Raw genomic sequence first — 27,905 nt, 5'->3', positions numbered from 1 at the left:
AAGATGTAAATGACTCGAACTTTGTAATTCAGAAACAACTCGCTCCTCCTTGAATGTATCTGATTCATTATCGAAGAATTTAAAACTAAACTAACCAAAGTGATAAGAAAACTGATAAGTGATTCACAAGACGATGCTTAAGAGTTAGTTCTGTGGTGGTTATTAACGCCAAAGGTCATAAAACTGAACTAAGCTGCACCTATGCAAAGGTCAAACATCTAAAAGGTAGTTATTGTACATAATAGGAATTTAGTAAACATATAATTATGTATAATTGTTTTTACCACGATTACGTACAATTATATACAACTACATAGAACTATATAACTTGACATGATAACTATCAATGTATATATTTTCTTTCATGGTCTTCATCTATAATAAACATTTAGCGCTTTGTTCAATTATACGGATTATGTTTTATATTTATGTCTACATGAACTCCTAAGTGTACAATAACTACCTTTTAAATGTTTAATACTATGATAAACGTAATTTTCATTTCTATTAACCTTGTTCTTTGCGTAGATTTAACTTAGTTCATATTAGCTTTTCATGACCTTTGGGGTTAATAACCACCACATTTTAAATTGCGAGGATTCCAAATATCTCGTTTTAGCCAATCCATCTTTAGATTAAGGATGCAATATCGATGTTATAACATTGATATTTTGAAAATTGTAACATCGAATAATAATTATTATATTTTAACACAAAACAAGTATGTATTTATGTTTTTAACAAAGAATTTATAAATAAGATAACCTGGTGCCCGGTGACTGGTTTCTCTTCTGAGTGATTTAGCTCCAGATTCAGAGATAAATCGCTCACTGGGTACCAAAGCTGCCACGACAAATGGGTCATACATAAACTATGAAACCTGGTAAATAACCCTACATCCCCAAAGCATTATCTTTCATAGTAGTAACAGTAGTTGCAAGGAACATTTGAAATTCTCTTTCGTATTTTTTTTTTCATTCTATTGTGCGTCAATATTTTGTTGTAGCTCCTTAAGTTACCATCAGAAGACTCATTAGGTTAGGTTAGGTTAGGTTAGGTGCATATGACGCGATGTTCGCTAAGAACGGTTCCACATGCGTCGGTGGAGAAGAGGGTGGGTTTTTTAGCTGATAGGCGCCCGAGCGTGCGAATCCAGCACACCTGGGACACCTTCCCAGGCGTCTATCAAAGATTTCCTCACCCACACCATAAAAAAATGTAGGTTAGGTTAGATTAGGTTAGATTGGGTTAGGTTAGGTTAGGTTATATCGATGTTTTAAATTTCGATATCGATATCGATGACTGTATGTGCATTCCTGATCCCGATCCGACTTGATTTCGCCGTGAAGATTAACAAATAATAAGGCCTTGACTGTTTGTGGTTCACGTGTCGGTAAATCATCCAATGTATTTGTTCTTGCGTATAATAAGGTGAAAATATATAGCGCAAGGTTTTTTTAATGAAAAGAGAATTGAACGGACTGCGTCGCTGCCTGATCATATATTACTGACTCGAGATTAATATACTTAAATTTTATTCTTTTCTATGTTTGTTTGTTATTATCTTAAAATTATTAGACTTAATATTCATAACTTATATATATAAAATCATACTGTTTGACAGGTCAGCTATTTAAAAATAATTGTGAAACTGATACGTAAAAACGAGGGTGGTTTAGATTTTGATATAAATTTTTTTTGATAAGTTACAGAACTGAAATTTTGTACAGTTTCTCTAGATAGTCTCCATTTCAATCTACATACTTTTACCGGAAACCTTCGGATGCGTTTTACGTAAAAATCTGTCTATAAGAAGAGTGTTTTAGTATTTTCCAACCCAATTTGTTTGAACCATCCTTATACATAATAGAATCGATAACCATAGCAAATAATCATCTACTGTATAAATATATTCTCTTATAATATGTTATTAGTAATTTTTTTTTGTATAATTTTAGGGGGCTTTAAATGCGATTGCGGTAAAGTGTATTCCATGTCACATAACCTCAAAAGACACAAGAGATACGAATGTGGCAAGGCACCGTCTTTGACATGTACACTGTGCGATTACAAATGTTTTAGAAGAAATGTTATGAGACTGCATTATAAAAAAAAACATCCATTTTACTTAGAATTGGATTATTCCTAAATATAATCGATTACGAGTTGATTTAGGCGATATTTTTTATTTGGTAGCAATAATTTGAATATATAAATCATAAATTAGCAGTAATATTTTTATAACACACGAATACACCGTTGATCTATTTAGTAGATTAATCTCGTTTGAAGAGGTTATATTTTGAGATAGCAGTTAACAAAAGGCTGCATGAAATATGTAAAATGAGTCATTTGTATACGTTTCTCATTCCGATATGTTGGTATCATCTTGAGTGAAAATAAAAACGATTATTGGCATTGAAGTTTAATTCACAACTTTTTAAAATTATTGTTCCAAATTTAGGATCGCGTACAAGAAATTTACGCGGTGAACTTTTACTCTCGTACTCGCGTTGGCGCCCTCTATCGCCCGCGTACACGTCCCAGCGTATAACAAACGTGAACTCGAACTTAACACCAACGAAAACCTCAGCGCGAGCGTAGAGTTTATAAATCCTTTATTAACACATAAATGTCCGCGCTCGCGTCAACGTTGACGTCGTTTTGGCGCTGGGAAGTGATTAATTTTTATGTTCGACGTTCGCGTTGGTATTGGTAATGAAAACTGGTGTCCAGCTCATATGATCAAATATAAAAATTACTGAAACATTTGCATGAAAACTTTCATGCAAATGAAATATTTAAATACGAAAAATATTTTGAAACCCTATCGACAAAGGAAAGTCAAAAACTTTATAAATTATAAATCAATTTGAATTATAACGCAGACGATAGCGTCAGCGCGAACGCCAACGTAACAGTTTACAGGTTCGTTCCAACTCATCAAAAAACCGTTCATGGTACTGTGACGATTCTGCGCAATACGATTCTTATTTGTGTTCCAACCGACTTAGGTATAGTTTGTGAACCGTTTCTGTCTGTGCAAAGTCGGAGATTGCTCAGAAGATATTTAAATGCTTCTAATAACCGTTCCAAAAGCGGTACAGGAATAAACCTATTAAATCTAACTCAATATGGGATTCACGCTACAAATGCGCCTCCGCATCCTGTTCAGACAGGTGGGGCATTAAGTAGAAGGACAGCTTTATCGATGGTCCTAGTAATCGATAAGGACTATTTTAGACGATACCGGTTTGGTTAAGGATTGAAGATAACTTGGAGGTATATTCAGAAGAGCAAAGAAATGCTGACTACAATTGGAGTCTAGTAGAGAAGAAAAACAAAAATATGTATTTTTAAAAAATTTTTTTATTTGAAAATTCATTTATTCTTTTTCGCTTTTGTATTTACTGAAATAAAAAATATGATAGTTTCTCAGAATCTGAAATTCCTTTTTTCTTTTCTTGTTACCACAAAACAAAATTGTTTAGTTAGATATATAGGCATTTACGAAATTAATAGTAGAAAAAAAGTCACCATCGTGTTCTAGGGGTAAAATAAAAGTAATGTGCATAAAATTCAACATTTTTTGTCTATGCGTTATTTTTTTAAACAATAAAAACACCAAAAAATCGGTACAAATTTCGTTTTTTGCGTTTTGCGCTGAATTTATGCAAGACTGGTCTTTGTTACTACGGGCAATATTGTAGAGAATTGAAAAATCTTCAAAATAAGCTTTTATAAATTAAATTTCGATAATTTGTTGCTTAGATAATTTAACCGAAAGGAGAAAATTTGTAATTTCTTTGATTGTTTATAATTTATTTGATTTTAAATATAAAGGTTTCTTATTCACTGAAAACCGAGATTTCGATGTACTTAATCCATGCTCTAAAGATGGGCTCTGTGGCATTAATAGTTTTTGCAAAATGGCAATTTAATAAAAGCAATAAATACGAAATATTTCCCCATAAAATTAAGTATTTTCACCTAAAATGCAAAGTATTTTATGCCAGTATGAATAACTGTTTATTAAGTTAATAAATAAGTCTTACAAAAAATTGCAAAATTTATAGAGGGGAAAATTCTGGGAAAATTATTAATTTTAGCAAAAAACTAATATAAAAAAAAGAACAAAATCGGCCCAATAGTTACTGAGTTAATTTGCTCCGCAGATTTGAAGTCTGTCAGAGCATTTTTGAGCCCGCCGTCTTCGCTTCTTTTCGTCATCCTTTGAAAAAAAGGGCCTCCTATGGTTTAGTTGCCATTTTGCAAAAACTATTGGGACCACAGGGCCCATCTTTAGAGCAATGATTAAGTACATAGAGATCTCGGTTTTTAGTGAATAAGAAACCTTTATATTTAGAATTAAACAAATTATAGTCTTTAAAAAATTTTTTTGGTTAAATCTAAGTAAGAAATTATCGAAATTTAATTTATAAAAGCTTATTTTGAAGATTTTTAAATTCTCTACAATATTGCTCATAGTAACAAAGACCAGTCTTGCATAAATTCAGCGCCAAACGCAAAACACAAAATTTGTACTGATTTTTTGGTGTTTTTATTTTTTTAAAAAATAACGCATAGACAAAAAATATTGAATTTTATGCACATTACTTTTATTTAACCCCTAGAGCACGATGGCTTTTTTTTTCTACTATTAATTTTGTCACCAAAAGCCTTTTTTTTTCGTAAGTACCCTGGCCTAATAATAAATGGAAATAAGCATTGTAACTCAAAAATCTTGTAATGTATCATAAAATTTATTATCATAGGTAGACAGTATTTTTAATGAATCATTTATATTGTATAACTAATGCTATATTTTTTAGTTGTGTACGATAAAATAGAAGAAAAGGACGGTAGTCGTTGGTACCTTTGTAAACTATGTGGCAAGAAATACAGACACGTCAGTTCTATCTACAGTCATCAGAAATTCGAATGCAATAAACCGCCCCAGTTTATGTGCGACATATGCAATAAGAGATTCAAATTAAAAGGAAATATGAAAACTCATATGGCTAACGTGCATAATATTATTAATTGAATATTTGTATGTACGGAGGATCTACAAGGAGAGATCTGTTAAGAATATTTTAGTGTATATTTGGATCTGAATAAAAATTCGATAATTTTAAATCAATGTTTAATAAACAATGATAGGGATCAATTTTTTCCGCACTTCCACAAATTACATCACAATTCAAACGTTTACTACCTAAAATTTATTAAAATAAAATATACATATAGAGTGAAAGTATGTAAAGTTCCTCATAATTCACTCTGTATTAGGCGGATTCGATTACATTTGATCTACTTGTCTAAAAACACCAATCTAATGAAGCAATACATTCATTTAGACACCGCTGAGTATATAAATTTCAAAGATTTATAACGGAAGATCTTTCAGGAGTCGATTTAAAGCACCATTTGCCGTCACGTTGCCCGAAAAACGAAGAAGGTATCACGAAAAGGAGACGCTGTCGATATTGCTGGTACCACTTAAAACAACGTAAAGATTCGATGTATTATTGCCCTGAATGTCCACTGAAACCTGGACTTTGTTTAGAAAATTGTTTTCGTCTTTTTCACGAATGATTCTAATATTTCTATTCTCATTTTTGACATTTTGTCAATGCCTTTTATAAATAAATTAACCAAAGACAATATTAATTATTATTTACTTTATTTCTATAACTCAACATCAATTTAGTATAATTATAAACAGCTATAGTATAAAAAACAAAAAGTGGATGTAAGGCAGCTATTAAACTTTCAAAATATCTCTAACAATTGTTTTCGAAGAATAAAAAAAATATTTTTCTGCTCGTGTAATTGGAAATTTTCGAAATATTGTTGTAAACACAGCTTTAGAGAAAAAAAATGGACACGATGAAGTACTACAAGTGAATTTAGAGATTCCTTTTGTAAATAAAATTATTTATCCCGAATTTATTCACAATAAAGTAAAATTTTACCAACGCATTCATACCCATAAAGTTTCTATGTGCTGATTAAATTCTTTATAAATTCAAATATTAATTAAAAAATAGTTTTCAGGACATCTGGAGATAGTACAACTCATAAGATAGAACAACAACCTATAGCAGACCAACTTTCCGCGTTATTGGATTTAGCGAAAAGTTTTGGCCAAACTTCAGCTATTAAAAAAGATCCTCCATCACAACTTCAATCGCAACCACAACCGCAGTCTCCGTTCCAAGCGCAACCTCAACAACTGCAAGCCCCACCGCCGTCTCAGTACCAACATCAACCCCATTTTCCAATCAATTCCCAATATTCATTACAATCTCATTTGTCCCACCATCAAAATCAAACCCACAAAGATCAGGAGAAAGAAAAGGATACGGGAGGATGTAGGAATAGGACATCTATCAGTGTATCGCAAACATTGATTTTAAAAGAAGCCTATAATAAACATCCTTTCGTCGATAGGATTAAGAGACAACAATTGGCTGATAGTACCGGATTGAGTAATAGGGTTATTAAAATTTGGTTTCAGAATAGACGACAAGAAGACAAGAGAAAACAACGACCTATCTAAAAAATATTGTATAAAGAATATCAAAAATACCATAATGATTATAGTTATAGTTTAATATCAAAAATCGTTTAAGGATTTTTAGACAGTGCCATGCCTAAACTTACATTCTAAATTAAGTCGTTTTATTTCAGTACTAGAATCGATGAATGTTTATTCAGCTTCTTATTCGCCATTTCATTTTGAAACCAGATATCAAGTTACTATTCAATATCTTCCATCACATGGACTATCTTTGCATGAATAGCAACCATTTCTGAAATAATTGCATCCTTCAGTTCTTTCAAATTACACACTGATTATTCATGCAAAAAATTGCCACAACATGAGATTCCGTCACCCTTTTAATATTTTTTGTCTCGTTAGGATGCTTCTTATTATTCAGACTGTTTCTAGTCCATTTGTCACTAATCTGAAGATTGTGTACAACGACTGTAAACCGATGTTTAGTAGCTGTAATTAACTCTCAAGAAACTGTATAGAGCTGAATTATCTCCACCGCATTCTCTATATCACAGTAGCAGAAATTTATGTACCTAGGACGAAAAATACTGTTTGCTAACCTCTGTATCTGTCTTAGACTCGATTATAATTTCAACTTAACCTTGTGGTAGCTATTACTTCACTATGTAGTTGGAAATTTCTTCCCAATTGCATTCAATCAATACTACCACCAATTATAATAATGTCCTTCTGATGAAAAAAGGTCCAGTGATTCTAATATTCGTTATTCCTGTCCATTCACTTTCTAAGAACGTTGTTTGCGTTAAAATTTTGTAGAAACTCTAGTATCTACGTAATTTTCTAAGCTTCTTTCTGATTTCTCGAAGAATTTCTTAAAAAAATTGAATACGATTCGATTTTTTTTTTCCAATTTAAATGAAATAAAATATTTTCGCTAACTATTCGAAATAATTAGATTAAAATATTTGTCTACGCTACCACAACATCGCCGAAGATCTGTTATCTACCAAAATGTGAAATAAAAATCATATTCTTCGCAGAAATTCGAAATAATCATTTTATTCTGTAATTTAGCCGTACACTGTATATAAATTCCAATAGGTGAACCAAAATGAAGATTTATTGTTGTAGCAAAGAAAAATATAACAATGATTCTAGTAATAATTATATTGTTTAAAGTGTTGACCGATTTGCTTGTTAAAATTTTAAAATTTTTATTTGGTAATACAAAATTTTCATATTTATATCAAATTGTAAAAAAATCATTACCAAGCACCCATTTTCAAACTATTGTATACTTTTATTAAAAATAAATTAGTAAATTTGTATGTTTATTTATTACCATTTCATACTCAGTATTTTTTTTAGATTATACGCAAGTAACTTTTTTGAAAAGTAGTTGTGAAATTTATCGAATTTTTTTTGAAAAATATGAAAGGTTTGCTCATTATCTCTTTTCATTTCAAAAGTCAAAATTACTAAATACAGGTATTCAAATTTTCAACATTCGCTGGTCTTAAATTGTCACAAAAATTATTTTCGCATACAGTGAGACTCCAGTGATTATTTGATGTTTTGTAGCAATTCTGGAAATCTAAGTGATACTTTCTTCAATTTGAATGTCCACAATAGATTCAAAATGCATTCTTTTATCGTATTTTTTGGTTTTTGGGAAAAGATCCGGCGAAAAAGCTGGCTACAGTAACACTGAAATCTTTCTGGAAGCTACTAATTCTGACACACTCAACTTGTCTTGGTCTTGTCGATATTTCTACAGTTCGAGACATTTAGAATGAGGCGAATAATGAAAATTTAAGAATTTCTTTATCACTTTCTGGAAATTACTAATAGTTTTGCAAATACGGAGGGCGTATCAAAAATAATGTCGATTTTTATATCGTAACCTGTTAGGACTAGTTTCTAACAGTATGAAGAGTGAAATTTCTTGTCAATCACTCTTTGTTTATTGAAAATGCAGCACGTTTTTATAATAAGTAGTATGGAGTGCCACAAATATGAAATAAGATATTGTTGGAAACAAAATTTTGAAGCAGCCGTGGCAGCTAGGAAAATTTGACGCTTGAACATTGTTCGCGCTTAGTGCCACACGAATTAATTGAGATTTTATTAGACGAATTGTTACTTACCATAAAAAATGGTTAGTAGTTAGACTAAAGTCAATTACCAGAACCCGTCGTAAAGAGATGTCGATTCGTGTGGAAAGACTGGTGAAATTATGAAGATGTAGTGTACATTAAAATTCTAGATGATCGAGCTATCAATTTGGAGGCGTTCTGGATCTTTTTGGAAAATTCAAGCACGTCCTTAATGGTGTTACAAACTCATCTCCGTCCTGAAGCCGGTCCTGCTTGGATAAAGTGGAATTCTGGAATTCGGCGAACGCGCCAACTTTGATTGATCGTTTGATCTTTGTTTTTATAGCAAGTGGTTTATTTACATTGTTTCTAGTTCGTCTAAAATATCTATAATACATTTTTCAAAATGAAACAACAACCTTTCAAGCCTTTCAAGCTTGTCTATTGATTTATTTTTATGAATTTCTGTGGAAAACTTTGTACTAAAACTATATTTAGTAAATTAGTTTGGATGAAGCACAATCTGCTGCAATTCTTAGTGTCCAATCTTTTAAAAGAGGAAAATCGTAGTCAATATGTTTGTATTTAACTTAAATAAAAATAAAATTAATTCATGTGTCGCGCCTTATTTTTTTAGTAAACTTTTAGCCTCACCTATAATGGGAAGTATCTGTTGCAGTAGTAATTGTTACTAAATTATTTGTACTTGATTATTAATAAATTCAATAGTTTTTAGCGAACCAACAACATCTGCCAGCTTCTTATCGAAACTTTTGGAATTTACAAGCTCTCACCAACCAACGAAATTAACAGAATTAGGAAAATCACAACAGTTTCAACAGCCTCCTCTTCCACTTAATAAAACCGAACCACAACCTCATTTTCCATCGAATCAACCACCATACAAATCGACTCATAAACAGATGACAACGGAGACGTACACACCTGCAACAGTTGAGAACCGAGCTAGTGCTCCCCATACAGAAAATCCCGGACAATCAGTTTCCACTCAAAGACCTCAGAAAGATGAGTTTTGCGGTTCGTTAGTTACAAGAAACAGAACGTCTATAACGAGAATTCAAGCTGAAATTTTAAGAAAAGCTTTTGAAAGCAGACAGTTTGTCGATAACGATTTGAAAGAATATTTGGAAAAAGCGACTGGATTACCCGGTAGAGTTATAAAAATTTGGTTCCAGAATAGGAGAAGAGAGAATAAGAATAAAATTAAGTATGGAAATTTGACGTCACCTTAAGGTGATATCAATAAGTCTAAAGAGTACATCTACTGAAAAATTAGTTGATCTGGCAACGTTGTATTAATTTGTCTTATGTAAAACATATTTTGCTTGCATAACACCAATTATGGTATTTTTTTCTATTTGAAAATTTGATTTTTTTACGAATTAGGATTTACTTCGAAAGATGTGTATGAAAATTTTAAAAGTATATTCGAGATGGAAAAAAGGTGAAAATACGTTTTGAATCTCTACCTAGTGTCACGAACTGTTTTCAGTAAACCTTTTTTTTTGTAAAAATCTAATAATGATCAAAAGTGTCAATTCTTTTCTTGAGTAGTTAAAATTAAAATATTTTTCTAATTTTCGTAAAACCGTTTGAGTATTAAGAAAATCAATAGGTAATTTTCCGCAAATATGTCAACTTAAATTTGTACGTCCCTCATTTCGTCCATTATTGTCTAGTTTTCACAAGCAAATTTGATGTACATTCAACAGCAAAAAAACACTCAAATTCGGTCTTATAATTTTGTTAACTTTATAAATCCCATCAATTCAAGGTAATAAAAATAAAAATCAACACATTTTCATGAAAAAGTTTAATTTTCATTAGGTTTTCCGACAAGTTATTTCATTCTAGTAGCGAATATTTCTCCTTCTGCTTCGGCGAAGGGCATCGAAGAAATTAAATTTTAGACGCACTCCACCTACAAAGTATCCCATTCTTCACGAAGAGCAATTTGGAATTGATTTAAATAAATAAAAACAGGACGACGATGTCTAACACACCTCCCTAAATTATCCCACAAATTCTGTGTAGGAGTCATATCGGGAAATCGTGCAGGCCAGTCCAAAACTGTGATTCCCAGTTGGTGCTTTAGGCCCCTTTCACACCAAACGAATCCGAATCAAGTTGAATCTGATTCGTCATCTCCACTCTTTCACACCAGCTGAATCAACCTAAATAATTCGTACCTGGAATGTTTAATTCTTCTCCAATTTTCCTCCACACAGAAGATATGAGATTTCTGTTGCTGTGATTTTTATCACTGGCGTCATAAATCGCACTATTTTCTTCAACTTTTAAAATTCAATAACTCCACGTCCATCTCGTATGGTTGTTGATTCAAGACTGACCGGACGAGGAATCTGACAGGTTGAATCAAGTGCGACCTCGATTCAAACCTGATTAAACCAGATTCGTCCGGTCTGAAGGCGGGAAAAGAGTCCCTTCACATTTAAACTTCCAAGCATGTACTTCCAAGCAGTCAGAGCCCCATTATCAATTCCGACCCAAACAATAACTGATCTTCTTTCGAAAGAGCGTGATTGAGCCTCATCTTTGTTCCATCAGACTACTCCTGAGCGCCAATTCAAGTCTGTCTCGAACTTTACGAGCTCATTAGCGACAGCGACATAAATTAATTATCTAATGCCGTTGTTGTTGTTGCTTTTGGTCGTCCACTTCCAGGAAACGCCGGAGTGCCGGACCAAAATACTAAAAACGCGTCTATTAATGACAAAAAAAAGCTTGGTGAATAACCTACTTATAGTTTAGACAGATTAATCATCTCCAAGAAAAATAAAACAAATGTAAAGGTTTTTAATCCTTAAATGATTAATTCAATGGATTTAGACCTTACATTCTTCATAATAACCAGATGATCCACAACAGTGTACGTTTTTTTCGCGTTTACGAGTTTATATCTAATAACTTGTATATCTCCAGTCCATTTTGTAGTTTTTATTATTTAAATTCCAATATTGTCAAAAAATACGACAAAAACCTAGTAAGGCAGCTGAAAATACATGAAATTATTTTGTGTAAAACTGTATATAGAGATAATCAATTATTATAATTAATTTAAAATAAATCTAATAGTCAAATTACGAGTTTATTTCACCATTTCGATAAAATTCCCTATAATCTTGTATGGGTTTTGAATATTTTTAATCCTAAAAAAGAGATTATGCATCAGGGGGTGACATAATGGAGAGAATACGGAAAGAATTTTGAAATTTTTCTATAGAAATGCTTCATAATATGAGTAATTCTTCCAATAATCGCTTTCAAGCATTCATAGATGTCTTTGGAGGTCATTTTGAATATCTATTGTGATAATCAAGACGTATACGTATTTTGAAGTAAATACATAGAGTTTTATAAAACCAAATGTTGTATTTGATTCATATTATACAACAATTATTACTTAGAATATAGATTTTTATGAGAAATTATTTGATTATTATTATTTACCATTCATGGGGATCTTCTAAACGTTTAGTACTAAACTTTAGAATCATTTTCCTCAAAGTAAAATTAATCGTAAACATCTGATAATATGTCAAATAAAACACAATTTCTTAACCTTTTGATACATTAATACTTCTAAATGTTCTTGATTTTAGGTATTTTCTGTTTTAAAATCAGTTTTTTTCAATAATTTTTGAGAGATTAAAAAAATTGACGTTTCGACTTAACTTCTGTCTTTATCAAGATATTTTTAATGAGTTTATAGACGATTTGAGGTGTCTTAAGTATCTCAAATTCAGATCAAAGTTATTTCTCGAAATTTTATATTTATTAAATGAATTAAATTAATATTATTTTCATTTTAAATATTTGTATACTGCTTTAATTCACCTTGGAATAATCACTCTTTAATAGTAGATTAATATTAAAATCAATTTATTATATCATTTTGCATAATCAAACAATGTGAATATGACTAATACCTGGTTTCAAATATGGAAACTAGTTATTAATTTATTGTATTTTTAGATAAGAAAAAAGGCCCGTACATATGTGGGATATGTGGAAGGAGATATACGTTTAGAAGTACCATGTTACGACATACGAAATTGGAATGTCAAAAGTTTCCTGGATTTCAGTGTATCTATTGTAATCATCAGTCGAAAAGGAAGGATAATTTGAAAGCTCACATGAAAAATTTGCATGGACTTGACTACAACAACGATAAATTGATTCCAATTATACAAAACAGATTTTGAAATAAGAATGAATCGAGATTTTATCGACATCGAAATAGCGAGCGTACCGTTATTTTTTCACGTTACTAAACGCACTTTTGGAAATCGTTTTCTTGAATTTTTCTCAGTGCATTCGAGGAATTACTTACATTATCAACCTGGTCAATTATCGCCTCATTAAAACTATACGAAGTTTTAGTAAAGCTGTTGATGTTTCGTTAAATATAGTTACACAAGATACGATTAATTCATTAACGCAATTCAAAACTCAATTAATGCAATAGCTTATTGTTGTCTTGAAGCTACTAATCATTGTTTTACTTTAGTTGGTAGTGTGAGCAAAGAATTATTTGTACTCTGCTAGGAATTGTCCTAAGGTTTGTTACTTAAGTTTTGAGATATGGCAACACTGATTTAAATATGTCGAATCTGACATTACCATCAAGAAGTTTGATATTTTTAATGGTGAACGTACTCAGAACGTGTTCTATTTGAGTTGTTTACAGAAACATTTATCTATATCAAAAAATGGAATTAGATCAGCAAAAGTTTCTATGACATTCGACGTGGATTAAACCAACAGCAGTGGCATCAGACTTCTGGAGATCGCACTTAGTTACAGGATGAGGATCGTCAAAAATCGGCTGTTTTGCCAGAAAACATCGATGCTGTGTGTAAACTGATATTACAAGATCTTCATGTGGCATACCGCGTGAATATTGCATGAACATTTGGCTGCCAAAAAAGATTTGTTGGATACCGCATAATTTGACCATGGCGGTACTTTGAATGACATCTATAAGATCGTTAAAAACTGCGAATCATGGATCTATGCATATGAACCCGAAGCTGAACGAGACGAGCGTCGAAACACTCTGAAGCAAATGGCCGTCTGTTTTTTCGGAATAACTGGACGCGTCGACACGTTTCATTAGAGCAACGTAGAACGGTCACTTCTGAATAGTACACAAGCATTTATTTGCTAGAAGTGTTCGAATAAATCGCAGGAGACGAATCATTTTCCACCACGACAATACCATCTCTCTCACATCAGATCAAAAAAAATCGTTTTGGAACAGTCAAAACATCGAATTTATGGATCATTCACCATACAGTCCTTGTTTGGCACTCAATGATTTCTTCTTATTTTCGCAGATTAAAAATTAATTTCTAGGTCAACGTTTTCTACACCTGAAGAAGGGGTTAATGCGTTCAATCCACATACTTTGGAGGTACCTCAATCGGAATGGACAAAATACTTTGACAATTAGTTAAAACGCAGGAAAAAGTCTATTGATCTTAATGGAGAATGTTTTGAAACACGATGAAATCACATCCAATTATAAATAGTTGTTTTTGTTTGTCTATCTCCAACCTTACGTAGCAACTTTCGTAAAAGTTTTATGCCACTTTGTTTCAAAAATTTCAAATAAAAAGGAAAAAACATTGAACATTGAACAACAAACTTTTATTGTATGTATAAACTTTGGAGACAACATTCATTATTTCCATGTGATTTTACACAGTTTAAAGTATCGAAATTCGACATAATTTGACACTTTGACGATCGTCACATATGACTTCTCTGTAAATATACTGCAAACAAACACTCGCTGTTCAGTAACTTACACCGACGAGTTCTTGAAGTCGCCCCACAGAAGTGTCTTGGACATTTTGGAGATATGAAGATGCTTCAATAGTTTTGCGATAAACCTCATAAGATTAATCAGGAGATATTGTTAACTAGTTTTCAAAAAAAATATATAATTCGTATAACAGGCCTATGACACTGTATCGTTTTAACATAAGAGATAAATACTAATAGTTATTTTTTATTTCTTTTTAAGTAAACATATATTTAACATCATGTGTTTTAATATCTTTTTTGGAATATTATAATATGAACAATACATTTTAAGAAACTTTTCCTAACTTTTTTTTTATTCCAAGGTTCATTCTTACACAAAATTACACATTGATATTGGTGAAGCAGTCTTGAAATGTAGTAGACTTTAATCAAGTGAATAAAAAATCCTTAATCTTTTTTGTTCCGTGTGTAATTCTCCTTGTTACTTTCATTAAAGTTTTCTATTTTCATCAGCGAACATGCGAAGTCATAATTCATGATTAATATAAGATCTAAGCTAATATTCAGTCTGTATCTTCGGTGTTGTTTGTCCATTTTTCTACATTCCTCCTTAGAATATCATCGTATCTTGGTGCTTCAGACCACTCCATAGTTTAGATGTGAATTGGAAGTAGGACACTGCTTTCTGACTCTCTTTCTTTCTTTCAAATACTCTTTGCACAGCTTGGGGTCATTGTCATGGTAAAAGATAAATTATCTACCGATCAGGCGCTGGCTAGAACGTACTAGTTCCTTTTTATTAGTAATTTTTACCAGGTCATTAGTCGCCCTTCCAGCCAGGTATTACTAAATAAAAAATCTTTAACATTTTCCAAGAAGTTTCAAATTTATAGGCCAATTATTTATACCTTTTATCCCATTATCTATACCAAGGGAGATTAGGAAGAAATTTGTTAATTACCAATTAAATAACTTATTGAAAATTGTGATAAAACTTTTTTTCCAACGGAGCTGGATTCTTTGAAGTATTAAGAAGATACTAGAATGTTTTCAAAGCCTATTTTCAATGCCAAAGTAAAATTATAAATAATGGAGAAAGAGCTCCAGGAATTGTGACTTTTTTATCGGAAATTTCCTTCTTTTTAACGAGCTTTTTCCAAAATTGTTTATACATTGACATTTTTTGAGTTAATAATGAAAAATGCACAACTGCAGCTTTATACCTGCACCAAAATCCATCCAAAACATTTTTCCAGAAGCGATTCCGAATCCAATGGGCTCCCGCTCATATTTTTAGAAACTCACATCTTTTTTCACATTTTTGAATTGGTTGACTAGACTATAAGTTCAAACTATTTTATAAAAACAGACTTTTTGTTGTTTGTCTAAAACTTCTTCGCATTCTGTATATAAATAATCCCCCTTTTTCTAATTAACATTCTTTTAGACGATGGGAATAATATCTGCGAAACCTGTGGTCGCTGTTACAGAAGAAAAAGGTCGCTATGGAGACACAAGAAATATGAATGTCAGATACAACCGCAATTTATTTGCTATATGTGCGGGGCTGCATTTAAACATCGATTTCACATGATAAATCATATGTATGTCAAACATAAAAGTGAATGAAAATATCAAATATAATTTTTTCCTACTCAAAAATATGACATTCGATATTATTATGTTTATTACTTTACGTTGATACCGACATCTTTTTATTTGTTTTTATCCTTTCTTCTGAAGGATGTTTCAAACAATCGATCGCGACGACATTGACCTATGAACGTCTGTTTGCTGCATTGGAAAGCATGAAGATGTGGCTTAACATCTTCATCTAACCTCAATAACGATTAATTTTGATAATACTGCTACGTAAATAAAATGTTGCTGTTTTCTTGATAGTTCTCGCAATATTGGCTTATCCTTCCATGAAAATTTTTAGGTTAGGTCAATCGAATTGACGCTGCAATGAATTGCTGCTATTCGAAAGAGCGCGGGAGGTATGTTAATCGGTAGCCTGGAAAGGAACGTGCGATATGTGTATGTTAGTTTACCGAAACGTTAAATCGTCGAATGTAACGCGTAGAAAATTCTGAAATATTCGCACTTAAATGATGCTCGATTGAATTCTAGATCTGTTCGTGACGAGCCTGACTTGTCAAAACCGTATTGTTGCTTTAAACGTGCATACATTTGGGGCTGCACCCTTACAAAATTCAGTTGGTTCAAGAATTTAAGCCTCAGGATTCCGGTCAGAAGTTTGACTTCGTAAACAAGATGATTCAGCTCTTTCCAAGTTCTATTAATATCTAGTTTTTTGGATGAAGCTCATTTTCATCTTAAAGGACACGTCAACACAATTTCTCCTACTGGAGCGTAGAAATTTCTGCAGTATTCGCATTTAAATGATGCACCAGACGATCGACTGGATTCAAGGTCTGTTCGTGACGAGCCAAAACGAGTCAAAACCGTGTCGTTGCTTTAAACGTGCATACATCAGCATTATTTCGTATTTTGTACAAAAGTTTGGGGCTGCACCCTTACAAAATTCAGTTGGTGCGAGAATTTAAGCCTCAGGAGGCCGGTCAGAAGTTTGACTTCGTAAACAAGATGATTCAGCTCTTTCCAAGTTCTATTAATATCTAGTTTTCGGATGAAGCTCATTTTTATCTTAAAGGACACGTCAAAAAAAAACAATTGCTCCTACTGGAGCGTAGAAATTTCTGCAATATTCGCATTTAAATGATGCACCAGACGATCGACTGGATTCAAGGTCTGTTCGTGACGAGCCAAAACGAGTCAAAACCGTGTCGTTGCTTTAAACGTGCATACATCAGCATTATTTCGTATTTTGTACAAAAGTTTGGGGCTGCACCCTTACAAAATTCAGTTGGTGCGAGAATTTAAGCCTCAGGAGGCCGGTCAGAAGTTTGACTTCGTAAACAAGATGATTCAGCTCTTTCCAAGTTCTATTAATATCTAGTTTTCGGATGAAGCTCATTTTTATCTTAAAGGACACGTCAAAAAAAAACAATTGCTCCTACTGGAGCGTAGAAATTTCTGCAATATTCGCATTTAAATGATGCACCAGACGATCGACTGGATTCAAGGTCTGTTCGTGACGAGCCAAAACGAGTAAAAACCGTGTCGTTGCTTTAAACGTGCATACATCAGCATTATTTTGAATTTTGTACAAAAGTTTGGGGCTGCACCCTTACAAAATTCAGTTGGTGCGAGAATTTAAGCCTCAGGAGGCCGGTCAGAAGTTTGACTTCGTAAACAAGATGATTCAGCTCTTTCCAAGTTCTAATATCTAGTTTTCGGTTGAAGCTCATTTGTATCTTAAAGGACACGTCAACACAATTTCTCCTACTGGAGCGTAGAAATTTCTGCAATATTCGCATTTAAATGATGCACCAGACGATCGACTGGATTCAAGGTCTGTTCGTGACGAGCCAAAACGAGTCAAAACCGTGTCGTTGCTTTAAACGTGCATACATCAGCATTAGCCCCTACTGGAGTAGAAACAATCTAAAATACAAACATTATAAACCCCTACATTTGTATAAAGTATATGCAAAGACATCTTGTATCTTAGAATCTTTTTGGAAAAATCTACTCTTAGAGAAAATCTCCAAATTTTGATTATTGAAAATTTATTTTAAACGAGAGTAAGTTGATATCTATTTTTCATGACTAGAATTTAAAATAAATATGTTTTAGAAATCCTCGAGACAATTTATTTTTAACTAACTTTCCATATCGACAAGTTTTGATTTTCTTTTTTCTAATTTTAGGTTATAAATGTCATAAATGCTTCAAAACCTACAAACTTAAAGGTAGCGTCAACAGACATCTGAAATATGAATGTAATAAACCGCCTCAATTTTTCTGTAATGAAGAAAAATGTTATTTCAAATGTAAAAGATTTGAAAATCTCAAAGCGCACTATAAATATCGACACAGTATGACTATATTGTAAAAATATGTTAATTATAGCAATTTTGATGTAAAAAAGAATAATAAAAAAACGATGCAGTCAAAATTTACTGCGTTTTTTATTTTCAAAATACTGTTTCTGTAAAAAAATTCATCATCAAGTGATTTAATAAAAATTGGTGATAACAGAAAAACAGATTGGATATCGGAGATCATAAAGGCCTTAATTAAAAAGAATAAACAAGAACAGAAGAAATATCCAACAAATAAAACAATCATTACGAGAATTTAGTGAGAAGATTATAAAAGCCAACAAGAAAAATCAAAAACTATTCGTTGGAATGCACGAAAACGAGAAATAATTATGAGAACTGATTCATACACAAAAGACGCAGAAGAAGTTATAATAACAAACGAAGATGATACAATAGAAAGGTCAAAACAATATTCCAAAGATTTATTAGAAGGTTATAATACAAACGAGGCAGGAAACAAAAAGACATAAGAAGTAGCAGAAAGTAGGGAATGAACCAAATAACTTCAGACGAGATAAACTAGAAAGAGCCAAAAAGGATTTAAATGAAACTGGGGAATAGCAGATGCAAACTTCATAATTAAAAGCATGGACGAAAAAACGATAAGCGTAGACGTTCCATAGATCTTGGAAACGCATTACAAAGTAAATAGAAATGATATGTGGGAAATCCTTGATACAGGGGCATTGAAGAAAAACTTGAAAAGAAACAATAAAAGAAACAAAGCAAGAATGTCTACTAATTCCATTATCATTTACCATAGGAAACAAATAAGAACTAAAATATATAAAAAGTAGCCGTTGATATTTGGATCAGAAACATAGTTATTCAGAAACAAAAAACAAAATAGAGAGAACAGAAATCAGATTTCTAGTAAAAATAAAGAATAAATCAATTCCAAACAAAAACGATGAAGGAAAACTAGATGGAGAGGAACGATTATTATGGAACATGTATGAATCACGAATTAACAAAAACAAATTAGAAAATCCGATGAGGAGTTAGACAAAAAAAAGATGACAGGAGAAAACGGAAAAGAGGTGGCAGGAAATGAAACAGAGGATTGGAAAGATTAGGGACAGCTGTGGAAAACGGAGCCCGCGTAATGATTCAACTACAACAAGCCCCACACCTGAAGGAAAAGCCGAAGATGCAGATATTCTACTATCAAAAATCGTACATGTTCAAATATATTCCTAAGACATTAGAACGTGTGATTTCAATAGCAACTGACACAATGGAAAATCAGTGATTCGCCCTTCAATTTAAAGTGGGTTATTAAGGTCATTGTCCATTCCAAGGCTATGAATTTCACTGAAATATTTAAGAACTATGTACAAAGGAATAGACCTGAAAAAATATCATTTTTTTGAGATATAACAAAATATTATATGTCCAATATGAACCATATTCTGAAGATTTTTTTAAACTTTGTATTTTTTCAGGTTCAGCTTTCCAATGTCCGGTTTGTTTCAAGAGCTACAAATTGAAAACAAGCGTCCAAAGACATTTAAAATTCGAATGTAACAAACCGCCTCAACTATTTTGTACTGAAGAGGGTTGCGCGTTCGCTTGTAAAAGAATGGAAAGTTTGAAATCACATTATAAACATAAACACAAATATGCTTTATTCATTTTATAAATACTTAGTAGGTATAAAATAATCTAGTTTCAAAGTTAAACTGAATCGTTAGATGTTTCTGTACAAAAATAGCATGTACAAATCAAAATAATTCAGTAATCGATCATTTTGAATGAAAAAATTTACCTTAGATCTTATATATAACAGAAATAAGTGAATTAGCTTGAGTTAAGCTATTTTAACAGTTTCTTATTGTTTTGATATGAATTATAAGATTTCAATATGGAATTATTAATAATCAATTAGCTTATTTCAATAATTTTTAACTATTTTGTGAGAAAGTCACTTTAAAATTGAAATTTTGAGTTAATAAACTCATGTTTAGTTGATTTACCAGCACTTATTCTGGCTTTAAGAGTGAAATTTTCGTTTTACGAGGGTTGCTACTAAAGTTTTGAGATAAACAAATAAAAACAAATATTTATAATTGGATATATTGTTTTCCAAAATATTCTCCATTAAGATCAATACATTCTTGCATGCATTTGAATCAATTGTCGAAGTATTTTATCCATTTCGATTGAGCTACCTCCAAAGCATGTTATTTGAAGGCATCAATCGCTTCTTCAGGTGTAAAATAACGTTGAACTCGCAATTTATTATATGTTTGAGAGCTTGCATTGATGGAGAATAATTCGTCTTATGCGGTTGATTTCTTGGATTTTTTCGAAAACTTCTGGCAAAAAAATGTTCACGTATCATACAGAATTGACCGTTCTACTTTGCTCCAATGGAACGGAGATTATATTTCCAGTTATTTTGAAAAAACTTTGGATTTGGATCTGGATTTGGCTCGCATACTATCAATTCTTGTTTAATATTGGCTTCATATGCATATATTCATGATTCGTCTCCTGTGACGATTCTATTGACGTTTTTTGAAGCAGCGGGATTGAATTTTTGTTTCAGCATTCCTTTGCACCCTTCGATATGAACTTTTATTGAGTGATTGTCAAATTATGCGGTATCCAAGGCGAAAAAATCTTTGTAACAGCCAAATTTTCAATCAAGATAAAATGTATGCGGGTGGAACTAATTCCCAAGTATGCCCCAATCTCACAGTCACGTGACGATCTCGAATCGTTGTTGCTGAAAGTAGCAACCCTCGTAAATATGAGTGTTCAGTCATTTAATGTGCAATTTGGGTAATAAATTTCCGTTATTAATATGAAATATGTATAATCAGTTTTTTTTCGAACTCCTTTGTATCGTTTTGATACTAATTTTCAGTTTCTAAAATTCTGAGTAAATTAGCTTATGTTCAGTTACTCTAATTCATCTGTTTTGTTAGAAAATAAGTTCAAAATTGGAATTCCGAGTTCATGTTTAGTTGATTGATTGCCAACACTTTTTAAGACATAATTTTTGTTTCAAATATGAAATTCTAACTGAGTTTGCTCATATTCAGTTATTTTTAGAGCTCTTATGTATCATTTAAATACTAAACTACCGCCTTAAATATAGAATTCTGAATACATTAGTGTATAATCAGTTATTTAACTATTTTAAGAATAGATTTCTGCTTAAAACTTGGAATTCTGTTTTAAATATGAAACTTGCTTATTTTATGAGCTTTTTGTACCATTTTGGTATTAAATTTCTTCTTAAGTATAAAATTTTGAAGCAACTACTTCATAAAAAGTTATTCCTCGAGCTTTTTTACTATTTTAAGTGTAAATATTCTCTTAAAACTTGGAATTCTGTTTTAAATATGAAACTTACTTATTTTATGAGCTTTTTGTACCATTTTGGTATTAAATTTCTTCTTAAGTATAAAATTTTGAAGCAACTACTTCATAAAAAGTTATTCCTCGAGCTTTTTTACTATTTTAAGTGTAAATATTCTCTTAAAACTTGGAATTCTGTTTTAAATATGAAACTTACTTATTTTATGAGCTTTTTGTACCATTTTGGTATTAAATTTCTTCTTAAGTATAAAATTTTGAAGCAACTACTTCATAAAAAGTTATTCCTCGAGCCTTTTTATTATTTTAAGTGTAAATATCCTCTTAAAACTTGGAATTCCCAGTAAATCTGTACATGTTCATTTACTTTACGAGCTCTTGTACTGTTTTAACAATAAATTTCTATTTTAAATATGAAATTTTATGTGAATGAGCTCACTTTTAGTTATTTTATGACCTCATTTGAACCGTTTCTGAATAAATTAGCCCATCGAACTCTGTTACATTAGTTTAAGAAGATATGACTACATTGTCTCACTATCCTAAATATATATATAATTTTATTCTGAATACTTTATTATGGTCTTTTCTTTTATGACTTTTTTTGAATGTACATCATATAATTATCTCATTCTAGTTTCATATTTTTTTTCATAAAGTTTCAGGTTACACGTGTAAAACTTGTGGAAACAAGTACAAAGTAGCAAGATCGTTGTGGAGACACGAAAAGTATGAATGCCAAAAAGCTCCGAAATTCTTCTGCGAATTATGTAATTACAGGGCGAAACATAAATCTAGTGTGACAAAACATATGCTGACTGTTCACCCTTAAGGTGTTTTACTCAACTGTGTATTATAAAAAGTAATATATCATTTCATAAACGCTTTTTCCTTTAAATTGCGACAAGTCGGGACTATAAGGAGGGTGCTCTAAGGTTTTCCAACCCAATTCATTCAACGTTTCCATCGTAAGTCAAAGTTGTATGCAGCAATCTCGCAATACGGATTAGTATGTCACGTCGTTTTGATTTGTAGGCTGGTTTCACTGTGTTTATTTGGAGTTTACTTATCTTATGTCTCAAAACAAAATATTTTGTTTTGTTTGCCACCGCGTTTTGTTATACACAGTGGTAAACAAAAAAGAAAGCTAATGGAGTTTCTATTAACAACACCCTGTGACAGGTAGACAGTCCAACGCCATTTTTCGGTACAGGTCATATCTTACTCATAATTTAATGTAATGGAAATTATAAAAGATGGTGAGTGGCTCTATCTATTAGTGGGTAGCGTTCTACATTTTTTTGGAAAAAGTTAACTGTAACTGGACAGAAGTATCTATTACCAGAAACCTTTAGAAAGTTTCTACGGTGCTCTAGAATCGTTGCAAGAGTATATGTAAGACGGTAGAGCAGTTGGTTGAAACCAAGCGTTAAAGCAAGTGTCTTTTAGTGTTGTAATTGAACAATAAATGGTATGATAGATTTTCAGTTTGTACAATTTGATCCTAGAAAGAGTTTTTTCAATATTATGTAGTAACGTTTGTGGGTATTCTGTAGGAGTCTACGAAGTTAGGCATTTCATATTTTTTTGAAACAAAAAACTATGTTTTTACCACCCTTTCGATCCCGTATATATTTTTTTCCAATGTATAATTCTATTATTTTTAGTGTTTCCAATGTACTGTCCTAGATGCTCTCACGGCTACAAACATAGAAGTTCTTTACTCAAACATTTGAAATGGGAATGTGGATTAGAAACAGGTCTATTCAAATGCTCAATCTGTCAATACTCAGCAAAACAGAAGAATAATTATCTACGTCATTTGAAAAACGTCCATCAAATTACCCAGAGCTATACGCTGCATTCAGTACCCGTCATCAAAAATTGATTCGAATATTACAAACTTGAATTACATTTTCATTTTATTTGTTTTCATGATAATTAATTTATTTTAATGTGCGAGGTATATTCACAAATGAAGTTTAGTTTGATTATATACAGAAAAAGAATTGTTAAACTAATTTTCTACATAGCTTGCGAAAATTTGTAAGCAATTGTCATAGCGTGGCACAATTTTTTGTATTTTATATTTTTCTTGCGACATCAGTTTTCAAGTATGTGGTAACACATTTTTTAAGCTCGTCATATTCGTTTTGATCATCAAGGAAGGATTTTAGGGGTAAGAAAAAAGTCGTTAGGAGCGAGATCTGGGCTGTACGGAGAATACGTCTCAGCCAAATTCACGCATGATCTCGGTTAGGAAAAAACACATATTGAGAGTAATCTTCGACGTTCTGTATTGGTTCGTGATAAGAAATCAATCGACAAAATACTTTTTTTTCCAAAAAACAATGCACAATCAATTTTCGAGGTTTAAAATTCGCCATTTGGTTTTTGGGGTAACGTAAAATCCTCAAGTTTCATCTCCCGTGATATGATAAAGAAATTCATCACCGTATTCATTGTAGCGTGTCAAAAATTAAAGTGCAACGTCCACCTTTTGTTTTTTGTGTTGTTAAGTAAGAATTACGGGTACCAAACGTGGATAAAGATTTCGATATTTCAGTTTTTCATTTTCAGTAACAATTTCATCTATTGGTGACCGTGAGATTTGTGCAAAAGCACTAATTGTAAACTTCATTTTGCCAAAACATTTCACTTGTTTTAACATTCAGAAAAAAAAATAAAAGGTCTTACAAATAAGCGGCGGTATTTTCAATATTACCGCTGATAGAAAAAGAACGGAACTTAGATTGTGGATATACCGCGTCTAAGTATCTTATTGGTAAAGATGTTCAATCATTATCTAGTTTTTACTTATTTACAAATGCTTAGGTATAGTAATTCTGACTCTACCTATCTCCATCAGGTTCTAATTAACAGTACTGTTCCTAAATTATATAGAGAAACAAAAAAAAAGTTGTATAATTTTGATGATCAATATTGACGACAAAAACTTTTCCTTTATTATTTATAGTATTATATATAAATTGTTTTTTGTAAACGCTGAATAAAATTTATTTTTGACATGAAAACGTGATTTTTTTTTAAATATTTCGTACATTTCGTACAAATAGACGTTATTAACCTTTAACGACAATTAAGAAACAATTTTGAGATTTTGAAAATCCTCTTTGTATATTCTCTAAACTTTATAAACGAATAATGTTTATTTGGATAATTTTATTGAGACATTTTTATTTTTAGACATATCTACAACGATAAAACTAGACGGTGAAGGTAATTATATTTGTCCCCAGTGTCACAAAATTTATAAACACAAAACGTCGGTTTACACTCATTTGAAAAACGATTGTGGCAAACCACCTCAGTATTACTGCGATATATGTCAATTTTCCAGTCGGTTCGATCACGTATTGAAACGACACAAATTGTCTGGTGCTCATAAGAAGAGGTTGATAGCCCTTAAAGGAGTTATAACCAAGATGGTGAAAGGGGTGGGAATAGCAAACAGCACATGAAAGGTCTACAATATTTATTAAATAATTGTGGTCTAAATCGTCAATGAAACAATTTAAAGTAATAAACATTTGAAAATAATGTTGTAAATTCTTTTTATTGTGAATCTGATGAGGTTAATCATAAATATTGGAATTATTTGTTTATTATTTTACATACCTTAAAATGACGATAAAACCAATAAAAATTTGTCTTTTTGCAATTGATATTTACTGAAAATTTGAGATATATATTGAACAAAACAAAACATGGGTAACCTACAACGCGAAAACATCTAAAATATTGCGTTAGATCAAATTATATACCATTTCAACAATTGGAATAGTTCTCTCGTATATTTATAGTGTAAAAAGAAAATACTTAATCAATATGAAATGAAAGGAAACCGCTTACTAGAAAAACTCGAAGAAGATCTCAATCGACGCTATCAACTGGCCAAAATGAACCAAACCATGCTTGGAATAATATCTATTCCTCAACTGTCTTTTTTTGGAAGTTTAATAATGCTACAGAAGGATTATTTTGGGACCAAATAGTTGACTTCAAACGGCGCTTCAAATTTATTCAATACAAATTTAGTTGAGATTTTCTCCGTTCCCCTAATTTTGCCGGTGAGTTCACTTAGTTTGTTGCTTCGACGGATTGAAAATTTTCACTCAACTTCATATAGATGATTCCAAGTACAAGATCTGATCAAAAATCAGGAATTGATTTTAACGAAATCAATTCTTATAGGCGACTGTTCAAGAACATAACGAAAAATCAACTTTATATACAGGGTGTTTTTCCAAATTAATGCGAGAAAATTCAGGATGTGATTGCTCGTATGAAATTTTTCATCCATAATTTATTTTTCTGGTAGTTTGGACGATCTATCAACTACTTTTTCCGTTCAGGAAGTTCAGACAAATGAAAATTTTTAGTCTTACAAAGTATTGATGCAATAAGGCAGGTCAAAAATTTAAATAATAATTTTCGTATTCCTAGAGTAACTAGTCAACAAATAAATAGAAAATAATAATAATAGAATATTGATTAAACTAAGTGAGTATACAATTAAATTTATAAGGTTATTGGAAATTAGTATTTTTCATTTTATGAATGCAGTTGACTTTCAATTTTAATAATCGTTTATAATGATTAATTCTTTTTTAGGTTACTACATATGTCCTAATAATTGTGGTAGAGTCTACAAGCATAATTCCTCGTTATACAATCACAAAAAATTCGAATGTGGCCAAGAAAAGAGATTCAAATGTCCGGTTTTCAGTTGTACTTATAGAACAAAGCGAAAAGGTAGTTTGAAATCACACATATACAATTGTCACAACTTGACAACTTCTTTATCTCAATAAAATGTAGATATCCAATGATTGTTTTATTTAGATCTAAGTAGGGATGGGTAGAATTATTGTTGTAGCTACAAAATTATTCTCTAGCTTCATAGATCACCGAAACTTTTCAAATATGTGAAAACCCAACAATGGAACTTTGACTAAACCCCCGTCGATCTTTCCGTGGATCTTTTGGCGTGCCCCTGGTCAACTTTGAGGATCACTGGCTCAGCTCAACGTAGATTTAAAATGAAACCGACATCAGTCCTGCACAGGATGTTATCTATACATTAAATCAGTCTTCCTTGTTATACGTGGAGCCTTATTGGCCCCCTAAAATGGTTTGACCGCCTTCTACTTACTGTTCTTGATATTCTCATACAGTATACAAAATTTGGCATTATTAAACTGAAAGGTTGCATAGAAATCAATTATTTTCGAAATATTGGGTCCTCCTCGACGCTTCAACTTGTGATAACAAGTAAATTACCCTCAATAAACGGCATTTTTTGACGTATATCTTCTAGGCAGCAATTTTATATGACCCTTTTGAATAAAAATCTGAATGGTTTGAATACAGAGACCGAGTTGGTTAATTCACGGCATGTCTCCAAGTTGGTAATAGTCCAATACAACAAAATGTAATTCTGCATAAACTTGTGTGAAAAATATCAGTTGAAGCATTTAATTTTTAAGGTCTTAGAGACTAATTATATCTGTAATTATATTTTTTGTCGTTTTTTGACAGGAACAAGTTTCTACATTCTCCTGAACGGTATTCGCAATGTGGTAGGTGAAGGTACCTTAAATTAATACATATGAAACTGTTGATAATTTTGAAGAGAATTCAAAAGTAGATCTTTAAACATCAATAGGTCTAAAAACGATGCCGATTTTAAAATTTTAAGTGATTGGGTACTCATAATAACGCTGGTACAAAAGTGTAATATTCGTGCTTCGCCTTCATTTCTTCTTGCAACGCGCCAATAGCTTGCTTACGTCACCAGCGCCGATCTAATTTCGCCCGATAAGCTACAACAACATCCTCACCGCGTTGTTTTGTTTTGTTGCAATGATGCAAAGGGACAGTAAAAGGAATACTTTGTTATCACGTAAAAGTAATTGGTTTTGTTGTAAAGATAATTTAGAGGTCGCTCTACTACACAATCGGCGCTGATGACGTAGTACCTTTTTAAAACGGATCTAAAATATATCCACACTTCTAAACTTTGTAAGTTTGTTAATACTAATCCTATGAACTTGAAATAAACACCGTTATTATGTTTATTTTTTTCGAAAAGAATATACTTTTATTAAATTTTTCAATCCAATTTCCAATTATGGTGGAATGCGT

General features: G+C 31.7%; 1 protein-coding gene across 11 annotated transcripts in view; it reads left to right on the top strand.

Moving 5' to 3' along the window:
* Window positions 1-27,905, top strand: part of LOC130904067 (longitudinals lacking protein, isoforms A/B/D/L) — a 593,400-nt gene that overhangs the window by 259,241 nt on the left and 306,254 nt on the right. The window contains exons 5-6 of one of the 11 annotated variants that reach the window (XM_057816619.1): window positions 24,945-24,977; window positions 26,373-26,587. The exons of 7 other annotated variants lie outside the window; for them this stretch is intronic. In XM_057816619.1, the coding sequence (XP_057672602.1) occupies window positions 24,945-24,977; window positions 26,373-26,572 (233 nt within the window). In that variant the 3' untranslated portion in view covers window positions 26,573-26,587. Of the gene's footprint in view, window positions 1-6,053; window positions 7,855-9,351; window positions 11,745-18,233; window positions 18,276-19,855; window positions 20,060-24,944; window positions 24,978-26,372; window positions 26,588-27,905 lie in introns of those variants that run through there. 3 more of the 11 variants (XM_057816618.1, XM_057816606.1, XM_057816607.1) reach the window with 3 other exon arrangements.

The sequence above is a fragment of the Diorhabda carinulata genome, chromosome 2, assembly GCF_026250575.1.
Source record: "Diorhabda carinulata isolate Delta chromosome 2, icDioCari1.1, whole genome shotgun sequence".
Lineage (NCBI taxonomy): Eukaryota > Metazoa > Arthropoda > Insecta > Coleoptera > Chrysomelidae > Diorhabda > Diorhabda carinulata.
The sequence above is the reverse complement of the archived record's forward strand: the minus strand, read 5'-3'. Positions and strand labels throughout refer to the sequence as shown.